At 40.5% G+C, this 13,577-nt stretch overlaps 1 protein-coding gene across 1 annotated transcript; it reads right to left on the bottom strand.

Moving 5' to 3' along the window:
- Positions 1 to 362: 362 nt before the first annotated feature.
- On the bottom strand, positions 363 to 803 carry LOC112504441 (ribonuclease E-like). The gene has a single exon (XM_025108380.1). It carries the CDS (start codon positions 801 to 803, stop codon positions 363 to 365), a length of 441 nt encoding a protein of 146 aa, XP_024964148.1.
- Positions 804 to 13,577: the final 12,774 nt, after the last annotated feature.

A 13,577-nucleotide genomic window follows, 5' to 3' on the forward strand; every position in this document is an offset into this window, starting at 1 on the left:
AGAGGAATTTTTAGTCTAGTTTGGTCGAGTGACTCCTTAAGTTGAGTGATCTGCTGGTTGTTAGGAACACTAGAGGTTGCGTTTTCAGATACCCATTCCTCTAGTCGACCACATGTAGTATAAGGGATAGAAGAAGAGAGTTGACAAAAGGAAGTGACTATTGCAAACCTGGAGGATTCAGTATCTTGAGGCACGACAGGTTTGAAGAGAACTTTAAGATTTCCTTCTTCAGCAACATCTTTGTTTTTTGAGGCGGTGCTCTGGTTCTTTGTGGAAGTCTCCTTCTCTTTTTCTTTCTCTTTCTCCCCCTCGGATGAAGAATCCCTAAGAGAGACTCCTTTCAGAGCGCTGGCAGGTTTGTGCTACTGAATCGTGAAGTCTTCATCATCGTCGTTTTCATCATCATCACTATCGAGATCCTTTCCAGCGTCAGAAAGGAATGGAGAGTCATCTTCATCGTCATCATTTTCATCTTCATCTTCCTCATCACTAGCATCAGCTGCAGGGGTGATAGGAAGGTCTTCGTCATAAGATTTAGCATCAGCTCTGATGGCATCATCAACAACCTTGGCTTCATTAGCTTCATGGGTAGTGATGGTATCATCAACAACCTCAGCTTCAGATTCAGTTGTAGGGACAACAGCAGCATCCAAATCTTTCTCCCCCTCTTTGTCATCAACATGACTAGAGAAGAGGTTATCAAGACTCAGTGCTATGATGTCCATTTGCTTTTCAAGTACGCTCGGCGATCTAGCTTGAAGAAGACCGACTTCGAGAGCATGATCCTGCGAGAGGCGATCCATTGCTGTAAAGGTGGGTGTAGAAACTGGTACTAGACATTAAAGAAGCTCCAGTATCTGCTGCAACAACTCACCATGCCTGGCTAGCTGAGCATTTGCTTCATCGGTTTTACTATTTAGAGCATAGATAGCCTCAGTGTTGGTATGTACAATGGCTTGCACCGCAAAACGTTGTTCCTTCACATCATTGACGTCAACTTTGACAGCTGAGAGGTCAGAGAAACGTCATCCCTGAGAGGCATGCCTTTATGGACTTGATTCATTTTGATTAAGATAGTCTCTACAGTCAGGAGTATCAGCTTTACGTCATCAACCATGTTATACTCTTCTTCCATGGCTGGCATTCCTACATCGCAAGGACCTGAAAAAGAAGATGGTTGAGCATAAGATAGCTCAGGGTTAGACGAAATGAAACAGCACCATCTGAAGGATTAATGCTGGTTCTTTCCAGGTTTCCTTCGAGAGGATAGACTTCCATTAACTAAGGTGTTTCAAGAGGAGCAACCTCAGGTCCTGTGGTGGGTGCTTCATCATTAGCGAGGACAATCACTGATGAGTCATGAGCACGTGACGAGACCAAAGAAGGAGAAGAGGAGAAGATGGCTGACAATGGTGGCAGTGGGTGTTCAGCAGTGGCTATGTTGATATTCACACCTTCAGTGATTTGGATCACTAAAGTGGTTGGGATAGGAGCCACTGGTACGTCAGTGACTGCAGAAATCACTAAAGAGATTGGAAGAGATAAAGCTGAAGGTGCCTTGGGGTTAAGGATGGTTTCAATAGCTAGAACCTTTTGAGAGGTAACAGCCAGAGATGTTGTTATCCCCTCTTTGGCTTTCTTGGCCCTCGATGGAGAACCAAGAGTGGTTTGTGAGGAGGTTCTTTTAGAAGAAAGGGTGGTGGTGGTTGGGATAGACTTTGGGGGGTTTTCCTTACTTAGTCTTAACCACCTGAGCAAGGGAAGAAGCACATACCGGCACAGTTGGAGAAGATGAAGAAGTATATGCAGGCACAGTCACAAGGGAGGAGAGTGCAACGTCTTCAGTTCTCATCTTATGGTCCATGTTGATCCCAGATCTCTCAATAACACTAATAATTAAGTTAAGAATAACCAAATTATAGTGTTTTGATGAATAAAATGATGAACACTCAAGAACAATTAATAAACATTCTAAGAATATATTTGAGTGTCAAAAATTTCACTTTATTTCAATGATATGAAAAACGTAAGAGTCAAAGATTACAATAGGCCTAACCACCCATTTATACTAGTAATCTAACTAAGAAGATAACTATCTAGTGAGACTATTTAGATAATCTTCTACGAACATATAAAGCTTATCTAAACATGGATAAACATAAAAATAAGATAAACTTTGTAGAATCCAGCTGTTGATTGGTCATCTCTAGTTGTCTTCCATGGGGTATAAGTTCAACCTTATCTTCATATCTTCATCGCTTGCCTCTGGTTGAACTAGTGAAGGAAACTCCAAGTGTTAGTACCCAGAGGGGTTATGAAGATGCACTTTCCATCGCATCTCTGGTCAGTTCATCGACCCTCTGGTTGTTCTTCAGACTTAGTCATTTTGACTTGAAGTCTTCCATCGGCCTTCTGGTTCTTCATCACTTGTTTGTCTTTATTACTTCCATGTATAAGACTTATGGGGTCTAACAATCTCCCCCTAAGTAATGAAAAAACAAACATTAACTATTCTAGGAACATTTAAAGTATGAACGAAGAACAAAAGCTATTCTAGAGAAAAACATCTTTTGCCAAATTTTCATTGGAACAAAATGATGAATTCTTACAACGATGAAATGAAAGAAATTACAATTCAAAACATAAGACTACATTCAAGGTCTCCCTTGTGATATATCCCAAAAGCGCATTAACAGTCCTCTGTATTGGATGACTGCTGAGATCTCATGAATTAGTCTTTGTTCCTCTCCCATCGGCACATGAGGTCTGCCTAACCTGTCTCTGTTGACTTTTTGAAACCATTCAAGTGTTTCACTTGAGTACTTGAAGGCTTCAGTTAGTCTGAAAAACTTTTTAGCTCCAAACTCATTTTTGAAGACCAGACCAAGCTCTGGTTGAGTTAATAAAGAAGCAGACCTCTTCTCCTGCAGGCCAGGGAAGTCTTCATTCAGAGGAGTGCAGGATAGTCTTTCAATACCAAGCCGAAGAGCAATTTCAAAATCACTCTTGGCTCTATGCTTCACCAAGGTCTCCAGCGTCTGTACGATCGCTCTGTTCGCCATCCCAAATTGTATTCCCTGATCCTGTCGCTGATTTGTGTATGCATAAAGCTTGATCAAGTCATAGGGATTGAGATTGATCAAGTCATTGTCATTGAACACGCTGACTTGATCATAGGCTCGCTCCACTGTGTACTCGATGTACTTGACGGCTTTGTTGGCGAAGGTCCTCATTTTGATGTCCATGACCAACCTTATTCCATCATTTGAAAAGACAGCCCGTGATGGTTGGGTAGTTTGTCTAACAAACCTATGGCGTAGGAGGTTCATGGATTCTGGTGAAAGWATTGGAGGATTGAGAGTCAAACCTTCATCACGATCATGATATAGATATTGATGGATGTTTTCCATCATGATTAGCTCCCTCGACGGCACCTCTGGACGTCTCCTAAGCGACTCCATGTTGGCGATGATTTCATCGACGACCTCTTGAGGAGGGTGCCTCGATGAAGAGGGAACTTCCGCTTGCACCTGGGTTGGTTAGGTTGTTGTGGTGATGAAGGTTGGATGATTGTGGGTTGTGGTTGTATGGGTAGGGTAGTGAAGGTTTGTGTGGTAAGAGGTATTGGTGAAGGGGTTAAGGGTAGGTTAGGAGTTAGTGATGGGGTGAAGGGTAGGTTGGTTTATGTTTGTGGTGTGGATGGTTCTTCATCGGTTGATGAGCTCAACTCGATGGGCTCTTGGGAGGTGGCGAAGGGAACATGTACATTGTGTACATCTTCAGAGGGCTGAGCCTCTAGTTCCCTCGCTTGGGTTCCTTGGGTTGTAGGTGGTTGTTGTTCTTGTGTTTGAGGTGGTGGTGATGGTGCAGCAGACTCCATTGGTTGAGGAGTGGTAGCCGGGTTCTCCCCCTCATGAGGACCAAGACCATGATCATCCTGGTCTGGATCCTCATGCCTTGGCCTCTTTTGAGGGCGGCTAGATGAGCATGAGGCTCTTCTTCGCTTTTTCTTCAGCCTCACGCTCCCAATAGTTGTGTATGCGTTCCCTGTTGCGACGTTGTTCTAGCGTGTGACGAAGAGAGTTCGTTCGGTCCTGCTATTGAAGTAGACTCTTCTTCAATGCATTTGTTGGCTCAACCGACCTGGCCAAAAACTTTGAACTTATCTCATTGAACGATGAGATAAGAGCCTTTGACAGAACCCTGAGATCGGCTCTGGTAGCAAACTTCGTGCTTGATGATGAAGCGGGTGGGGGCACGGCGGTTGAGGTGGATGTGGATGGAGGAATGGGAAGGTTGGCGATGATGTCCTTCAACTCTGCAGCGAAGGAAGAGAGGGCATCATTGAAGGATGGTATTTTGGTGGGTGGAGGAGGTGGGGGTGGTTGGGGTATTTGGGCTATTATAGTGGCTGGGAGTTGGTGAGGGTGGTTTGGATGGTGGCCATTTGGTTGGAGACGGTGGCTAAGGTTTCATCGATTGATGAAGTTGGGTGTGGGTTAGGTTGAGGGATTTGGGAGATTATGGTGGCTGGGAGGGTGTTAAGGGTTTGGGTGATGGTGTTAAGTTGGGCGGTGATGGAGGCTAAGGTCTCATCAGTCGTAGTTGCCTGGGCCGTGAGGGTGGCGATGGAATTCATCATAAGTTGGTTTCTTTGGGTGGCAAAGGTGGATGAGGTGTTATGGAGTTGGGTGACGGTTTGTTGTAACATTTGGAGGCGGGTAGTGTTGTCTCTGGTTTGGGTTTCAAGGGTTGCAAGGGACTGTCGAATGGGGGTTACATCAATAGATGAGCGGTTGTCGACAATCTCTTGTATGATGAGTTTAAGGTCTTCCAAGGACCACTGAATCGAGTCTACAAAGGCTTGGAACTCAGCCTTTGTGACCAGATCAGCCACAGGGGTAACCCCTGCAGCAACGGATGCTGCAGGTTGAGCCTCAGCTCCAGAGGCGCCCTCAATGCCTTGTGAAAATGTAGGCATTGAAGGACTTCCACCAAGTCTTCGATAACCCTCCAGTGAGGAGCTATTTCTTGATGTTGCGACATGTTCTTCTTCTTCTTCTTCTTCTTCGGCTTCAGAGGCCGAGGAAGAGAAGTATACGTGTTTCCCCTTCGCTAGATCAAGTATCGAAGGGGGATTTTGTGCACGAACAGGAGATCGCTCTGAACGATCTTGAGGATTATCAATGCCAGAAGCAACACATGCTTTTGGGTGTGTGAAGGGTGGTGGCGAGCTATGAGGCGAAGTGGCTCTTATTTCTTCATCTCCTCTTTGTTGGGAGAGGGGCGATTGGTTGTGAGGTTCCTCGGGTACATCATCTCCAGAGGCCCGAAGAATGACCTCTGGATGGCTGGCTGGGTGAGGGATTGGACTGGGTCGTCCATGTTCAATACCCTTTTGGCCTTGATTGCCAGGGTAGTGGTGGTGGTTGCCCTTTAGGAAGAGGGGATAAAAATTGTATGTAAAGGGCCGGGGGATGCTCGAGGAGAGTCATCATCATCATCATCATCATCATCCGATGAATACGTCTCTTGTGTTCCCTCGTTGGTGTCAGGGGACGGCTCTAAGTGCTCTAGTGTAGCTGCCCTTGGTTCATCGGACAGCAGAGAGCGTTCATACTTCTGTCTTATCTCAGACGTCGTTGGTATGATGTTGATCATGGCTCGTGAGACTGTTCTCTCCATGTGTAGCCTTCCTTGGAGATTGTTGGTCGATGGCCGTTCATCAGAAACTACAGAGTGTACGGTTCATCGGCCGGTAGCTCATATATCCTCATTGCGTCCCTTATTAAGAGAGCGATGAATCGAGGGAAGAGAACACAGGTCAATGGCTTTCTTGTGGCCTTGAGCTTACATTTCTTGATCACCGCAGCATGGATCTCGTTGTAGATAAGGAAAGCATAATCCAGCGGTAGGTTGAAGAAGAGGCCGTACATAATCGTCATTATGTTGATGTTGCCCTGATCCATCGACCCAAGTTTGCTGGTCAGCGCTCTATTCAATATGGAAAAGAACATATTACACATTAGGGGCAAGAATTGCCTCTTGAAGTCTGAGGCGTTGCGTAGGTCACGATTGTAACCTAGCATTCGGATGAAGCGGAGGATGTCTGAACTGGTAGGTGGCTCAGCATACTAGTCAATGCCAAGTTCTTGGCGAGTAGGAATGCAAAGGACTTTTGAGACCTTTGCATGTGAGATCTTGACGGAGCAGACCATATCGTTTGGGGTGTCTATGTCCCCCATGATTCCACGGCTCTCGGGGAGGAATTCACAAGTCTGCCAATATTGTTGGACGTACTTGAGAGGTACGCTATTGTCGGTTAAGGTCAGGGCGGGTTGAAGGATGCAGTTTTGAAAGAATTCAATCATAATTGCAAACATGTCTTCAAACAGGTTGGTTCGAAGGTCGATTGCATGATTGTTTGGCTTGATAGGGAGGAATACCAGTGCACGACTGTCTGCGCCGGTTGATTGCACGTGGCTGTCGTTGTTGTTCGATTCATGGGAGGCGGAGGAAGCCATTGTTGTTTGAAGTTGCAGGTTTTGCGTTTTTCAGTTCGTTTTAAGTAAGTTGCAGGTTTAGAAAATGTAAAGAAGAAATGGTTGGAGAAGATGAGTATATATAGGTGGAGAATGGGAAAGGGCGTTTGAGAAAAGTAATATTAAAAGAATAATCATGATGGTGGGAGACGTTTGGCAAAAAGGTGATATGGTGGGGATCGTGTGCCGTCTTGACAGTGTCATGCCATTAATGTAGGAGGACACGTGTCAATATGGGGATAGTGGATGGGTAATTTGAAGAGGTTTATGGGGAACAAGCTGTTAAGATGGCAGGCTTTCGTGTAAGATGATGTATGGATTATTTGGAATAATTAAATAATTATTCCAAATAATATCTCTTGAAGTATCAATAAAAAAAATTATATTTAAAAATTCCATCTAATTGTAAGATTAATACTAATTACGAAGTTTTGGTCTTCTAAAAACCCATGTTGTATAGTTTTTAGTCACAAAGCTGCAATTTTGTATAATCTTTAAAAAGTTTTCAATTTATATGGGTTTTTGGATGAAAAAGATTTTGTCATGGAACCAGAGGCGCTCTGGTTGGTCATGACTCTTTGGATGGGGAACCAGAGGTCTCTGGTTAAACATGACCTTATTGAATGAGGAACCAGAGGTCTCTGGTTGAGCATGATGAATAAGTTCATCGATGAATTATTGGGTTGTATGAATAATGAGTCTTGAATTGACAAACCAGAGGCTCTGGTTAAACATGGACAACCCATTATGTAGGACCAGAGGGGCTCTGGTTGAATACACATGTTTTATTCATCATTTATCTAGCATTTTGGTTTCCAGAGGCTCTGGTTAGTAGAACCAGAGGCTCTGGCATGAAAAATGCATTTTTATGCAATGAAAACTCTTTATGATGAATGAAAATCTCCCCCTCAAATGATGCATGGGGATATGGATTGAGTTTAAAACTCCCCCTAGAACCAATAAGGAGGTGGATTTTAATGACCAGAGGCTTTGGTCTATACAACCAGAGGCTCTGGTTGTGAATGATGATGAAGATTGATATGAAATGTGGTTAAGTATGAGAATGGACATGAAAATGAAAGAGTCTTTGAGACCAGAGGGCTCTGGTTCCAAAGACAACAAATCCAGAGGCTCTGGTTGTAAAGGCGATGATAAGGGATATGAATTTATGGTTAAATATATGCAAAAGGGTATGAGAAGATGGAACCTTTGAGACCAGAGGGCTCTGGTTTCAAAGGCGATGCAAATAAATATGAAATTTTGGTTAAGTGTATGTATGTGTGTAAAAAGGATGGCCTTTGAGACCAGAGGGCTCTGGTCTCAAAGACTTTGAATCCAGAGACTCTGGTCTTTAGAACCAGAGGCTCTGGTTGAGAAAAGTGTACTTAGTGAAAAAGTTCACAAAGTATTGGCTTTGGACCAGAGGTCTCTGGTTCCAAAGGGTGATGGAAAATGACGTGGTATCATGCATGAGTGCCCAATGAAGTCCAAGTTTGAGACCAAAGAGGCTCTGGTCTCAAAGAATTGGAATCTAGGGGCTCTAGTTTGGAAGGGAATACTTGGTGAAAAATACCAAGTATTTGTTTTGGACCAGAGGTCTCTGGATCCAAAGACGATGAAAAACTTTTAGCCAAAAAATAGTCAAGTGTTTCTAAATGGCCAGAGGCTCTGGTCTTTAGAACCAGAGGCTCTGGTTTAGAGTACTTTATGTTTATGGCCATTATAATATTTATCGCTTATAGGCATAACCATGAGATATTGAGGATCTCTGGTTTTAAACTAATGATTGCCTCTAAGTTGTGAGATTCAGCATACCCATCTTGCTGACTAGGAATAAAAATATTTTCTCATCAAGAGCTTTTGTGAAAATGTCAGCAAGTTGAATCTCAGTGGGAACAAAGTACATATCTATATTACCTTTTTCAACATTTTCTTTCAGAAAGTGGTATCTTACATCGATGTGCTTGGTCTTGGAATGCTGCACAGGATTTGCAGAAATGGCTATTGCACTCTTGGAGTCACAGAGGATTGGTATTTTTTCATATTGAAAACCATAGTCCTTAAGCTGAGTCTTCATCCAGAGAACCTGTGAACAACAACTAGCAGCAGCAACATATTCTGCTTCTGCTGTAGAGGTTGAAACACAATTCTGTTTTCTGGATGTCCAACTTACCAGTTTGTCCCCCAAGAGTTGACAGCTTCCAGACGTATTCTTTCTATCAAGCTTGCAACCTGCATGATCTGCATCTGTATAGGTTATTAGATCAAAGCTAGAGTTCTTAGGATACTAGAGACCCAATGAAGAGGTTCCCTTGAGGTATCTAAAAATCCTCATGACTGTAGAGGGATGAGATTCTTTAGGGTTGGATTGATACCTTGCACAAAGGCATGTAGCAAACATAATATCTGGTCTACTAGCAGTCAGATACAGGAGTGATCCAATCATGTCTCTGTAGGTTGTTACATCCACAGATTTTTCTGATGGATCAGCAAATAACTTAGCTCCTGTAGCCATAGGTGTTCTCATCGATGATGAATTTGAGAGAGAGTATTTCTTCAGAAGGTCAGTCAGATACTTGGATTGATTGATGAAAATCCCTTCTGAAGTTTGTTTTATTTGAAGACCAAGGAAGAAACTAAGTTCTCCAATTATACTCATCTCAAATTTGCTTTTCATCAGCTCTGAGAATTTTTCACAATGTTTTGCACTTGTAAAGCCAAATATGATGTCGTCTACATATATTTGTACAAGTAGTATGTCACATTTATGCTTCTTGAGAAAGAGGATTGTGTCGATTGTATATTTTTCGAATCCATTGTTGATGAGAAAGGTGGATAGAGTTTCATACCAAGCTCTAGGTGCTTGCTTCAGCCCATAGAGGGCTTTGTCCAGAAAGTAGACATACTCTGGATGTTTTGGATGTTCAAACCCAGGGGGCTTGTTAGGGTTGAAATTCAGTGTATAGTTGTATTCGTCTTGAAAGATAAAATTGTCTATAATTGTATAAAAGTCATCGTGTTTGACTTTTATTAGGACAGTTTGACTTTGACTATTTTGTCTAGTTTGACCCTATATAAAGAATGAAGTCTTTGTAAATTTAGAAGAGAGCTCATTTGTAATATTCAGAAATAGAGATTTGACCAAAACTTTGAAGATTGACTTTTTCTCTCAAACTCTCTCATCTTGTTCTATTGTTCTTATTGAAGATCTTGAAGATTGCCATGGATTTATTGAAGATTATTGAAGAGTGATCATAGTAGGGACTTATAATTGGTATCAGAGCTGATTGTGCAAGAAATCAACGGAAGAAATCATCGAATCTGAAGATTTTTTTGAATTTTTTTAGTGTTCTTAATTTTGTTCTTCGTGTTCTTCAATTTTTTCTTAGTTTGATCCAAATTTTTTTTAAATTTTATGTTTTCGTGTTAAAACCGTGATCAAACTGTGCGGAATTACACTGTGAATCATTGTTATTCACAACCTTTTGTGATTTATCATTCTTTTTCGAGATTTGATTGGATTTTGTGTTTTAAAAGTTTTGATGTTAAAAATTTCTTAAAAAGATCTAAATTTTGATTCCTTTTTTGTTGAAAAAGTTGAACTTTTGTGTTTTTGATGTATTTTGATTTTTTTTGTCTAAATCGCTCAAGGCCTGTTCTAAAGCCCAACAGTTTTTGACCCAACTTAATTTTTTATCATCAGTCCATTTTATTGTATCATCTTCATCGCTCAATAGCTCTTTTGCTTCATCATCTTCATCGAACACAAATGTATATCTTCTTGATCGTATTCCTAAATCGCTCAGCCTTCAATCAGATTACTAAATCGATCAGCCTTCAATCGGATTACTAAATCGCTCAACCCAGTTCGATTTTGATCTCGAAGATATCTTTGTCCGATTTTCATTTTAATCGCTCACACTTCATCCGTATTTCTCCTAAATCGGACAGAGCTTAACCGGATTTGAAGTTTATCGCTTAGTCCATCTAGGTCTTCATCCGATTAAGTTCATCGCACAGCAGCCATCATTCGATTTGAGGTGAAATCGCTCAGGTCTTCATAACAGTCCGCTTATCTTTTCATTCTAAATCGCTCAAAGACTCTTGTATTCAAGCTTTCATCCTGATTCAAGTTCATCTTTCAAAAATCCAAATCATCATCGCCTAACCTAGCTGTTCATCGATTTCAAACACCTGCTGGATTCTAGTCTAAATCGCTCATTTGTTCAACTGGGTTCTTGCTATCTGTTCTAAAATCGCTTCATCTGATACTTTTGAATTTGAGAACCTATCTGATTTGTTTCTGTGACTGTATGTTTATCACTCAAGGGTTTGATTTTGTTTTGATAAGCCTGTAAATCATTCAAGCTGTAAGACACTTTGAATTTGGTTTACATCTGTAAGTGCAATGGGCTTCCTGTAGCGGTTGAAACGACGAAACATAATCGATCTTTATTAAGGTCACAACCTCTTCACAGATGGTGACAACGTTGGACGCTATGAACAGCAACAACGAAGAATCAAGGATTTCGATCATGGCAAACAACAATATCATGAAGTGGCTGAATACTGGAAACAAGAGGACGAAACCCATATCCATTCATTTCTCTTAAAAGATCAATTGCATCGTTTGTTTGTTGTAATTGCTGTTATGATTGCACAGAAGGCAGGGACTATCAATTTGTTAGGTATATTGCTGGGAGGTAACTTTGCAGAAAAGGATTTATGTTTTTTCATCGCTGTCTTTGCTAGAATGCGAATCAAGTTGCTGGTGTGGAGGTAGTTTAGTAGAAAAAGAGTGAAATTGATGTTTGTCATTTCCATTCTTGCTAGTCTTACACAGATTTGAATGTTATGAGGAGGAGCAATTTCGGCATTGGAAGGCCAATAGTGAGAATCAAATGCTGCAGCTAAAGAAAGAGAGCTGGAAGTGTGAATTTGAGAGGCATAAATTGCTTGCTCTATATCAACGCCAAACACAGGTTCTTCAGAGGAAGATAGAAGAAACTGCAAGAGCTACCAAAAAGGCTAAAAGAGTTGCTTGAATTACGCAAGGTTGCCAGCCGTTGTGAAACTACTGTTCAACCCAGTGCTGGATTAGTGTGTTTCCCCTCCTTGTTGACAGCCGTGTTATTGCAGACTAATAATTTTAGCTTTGACTTCTTGTAGACTTTCATAGCTCAAAGGCTTAACAGCCATCCGGTTTTGGACTTTTGATTGTAAACTTGCATCTCTTGGTATTTGCTCACAGTCTTGTCCCGAGATCACTTCAACCGGATTTGGTGTACTTCTATAGTTTTCTAACCGGGTTTGGGTTTGGACAAGAATCTTTGCTCATAATTCCAGCTACACGTGGCACAAAATTTTTTGGACAATTGAATTGGGCTTGAATCATTTAGTTTGGACTTGGTCAATTGATTTGGACTTGTTTTAATTTTTGGACTTTCATTTGATTAAATTTCTTTTTATCTGTTTGTATCTGTTTTTTTATCTGATTTTGATAAGTTTTTAACTGTTTTGAGAATTTTTTTTGAACTAATCTGCGTCGCGTAAACTGTTTCTTATCAGTTTTAACTGTTTTCAATAGTTTTGACTATTTTTACTGATTTTTTATAGTTTTACGCTGATTTTCTGTTTTTCTCAATAGTGCTTAAATGGAATTCTTTTAGTTCTAATAAATCAGGAGGAATTTGCCGCCCAATATCCTTTCCTTTTCCAAATATTTTTACGAGTTTTTGTGTTTTCTGGTTTTTTTTTGTTTTTGTTTTTGAGCTTAATTGCTCTTGATTTCTTTTATCTGATTTCATCGCATTTGATTCAGTGATCAATCTAATTTTCTTAATGACAGATTTTCTTCAGAAAGAGAATAAAGAGTTGAAAGAGAGAATTACAGTGTTGGACAAGAGCTTACAGAGTTATAAGGAGAAATATCTTAACATGTTTTACAAGAATCATGCTAATGTAGATTTTATTGAGAATTTACAAAAAAAGCATAAAGTAGCATTAAAAAGAGTTGAGAATGATTTCGTGAATAAGATTAATAAACTTGAGAAAACTCTGAGTTCAGTGAGGAAAGACTATGATGATGATTTGAGAACTTGGAGTAAAGCTAATAATGACATGTTCAATAAACTTCAAGAGCTACAAACTGAGAGGAATTCTTTTGGGAGGAATAGTAAAGAGTCAGAGGACTTAACTGATAAATCTGAGAATGAGTTTATTGAGTTACATAAATTACTGGAGTTAGAGAAGGAAAAAGTTCTGAAAGTTGAGAAGAGTTTCAATTATGAAAGAATGAAATTTGAAAAGGAAAAGAAGAGAATGTGTGATTCAGAGAAAATGTTTGGAGCTGAATGCATATCTTATGAGAATAAGATAAACTCTCTAGAGCTGAATGCAAAAATGCTTTTAAAGCAAATATTTGATTTTGAGCAGCTGATCATCTTGGAACGGGCCAAGAATGATAAAGAGAAAAAATACATCTCAGAAGACTGTCAGAGCCAAATACAGAAGTTATCTGAAAGCATTACTCTAAAGCAGAAGACTNCAGAAGACTGTCAGAGCCAAATACAGAAGTTATCTGAAAGCATTACTCTAAAGCAGAAGACTTTAGACGAAAAGAAGAAGCAATTTGCTCTTGAAAAGAGAAATACTTCAAAGAAGTATACAACTATTGCTAAGGAGCTTGCTAATAAGAAAAAAGTGGTTTGACATCGCTTCTGAGAATAATAAGAGCAACTCAGATGAAGAGAAAAGAGAGTTAATAAATCAGAAGAGAAAGTTTGAAATGCTTTAGAAGGAGTTAGAAGGTAAACTCCTTGACACTACAAGTAAATTGTCTGATCTGAAGACAGACCTTGAGACTGAGCTGAAAATGAGAACTGAACTTAAAATTAAGTTTGATTTAGTTACTGCTGAAAGAGACTAGCTTTTACAGAAAGTCAAAGTGTGACAATTCTGCATTTTTGGGATTTCAGGTTAGTACCTTATTTTAGGATCTTTATTGAAAACTAAGCCTTTCTAGGATTTAGCCTC

Source organism: Cynara cardunculus, unplaced genomic scaffold, assembly GCF_001531365.2.
Source record: "Cynara cardunculus var. scolymus isolate 2C unplaced genomic scaffold, CcrdV1 Un_Scaffold_5611, whole genome shotgun sequence".
Taxonomy (NCBI): domain Eukaryota; kingdom Viridiplantae; phylum Streptophyta; class Magnoliopsida; order Asterales; family Asteraceae; genus Cynara; species Cynara cardunculus.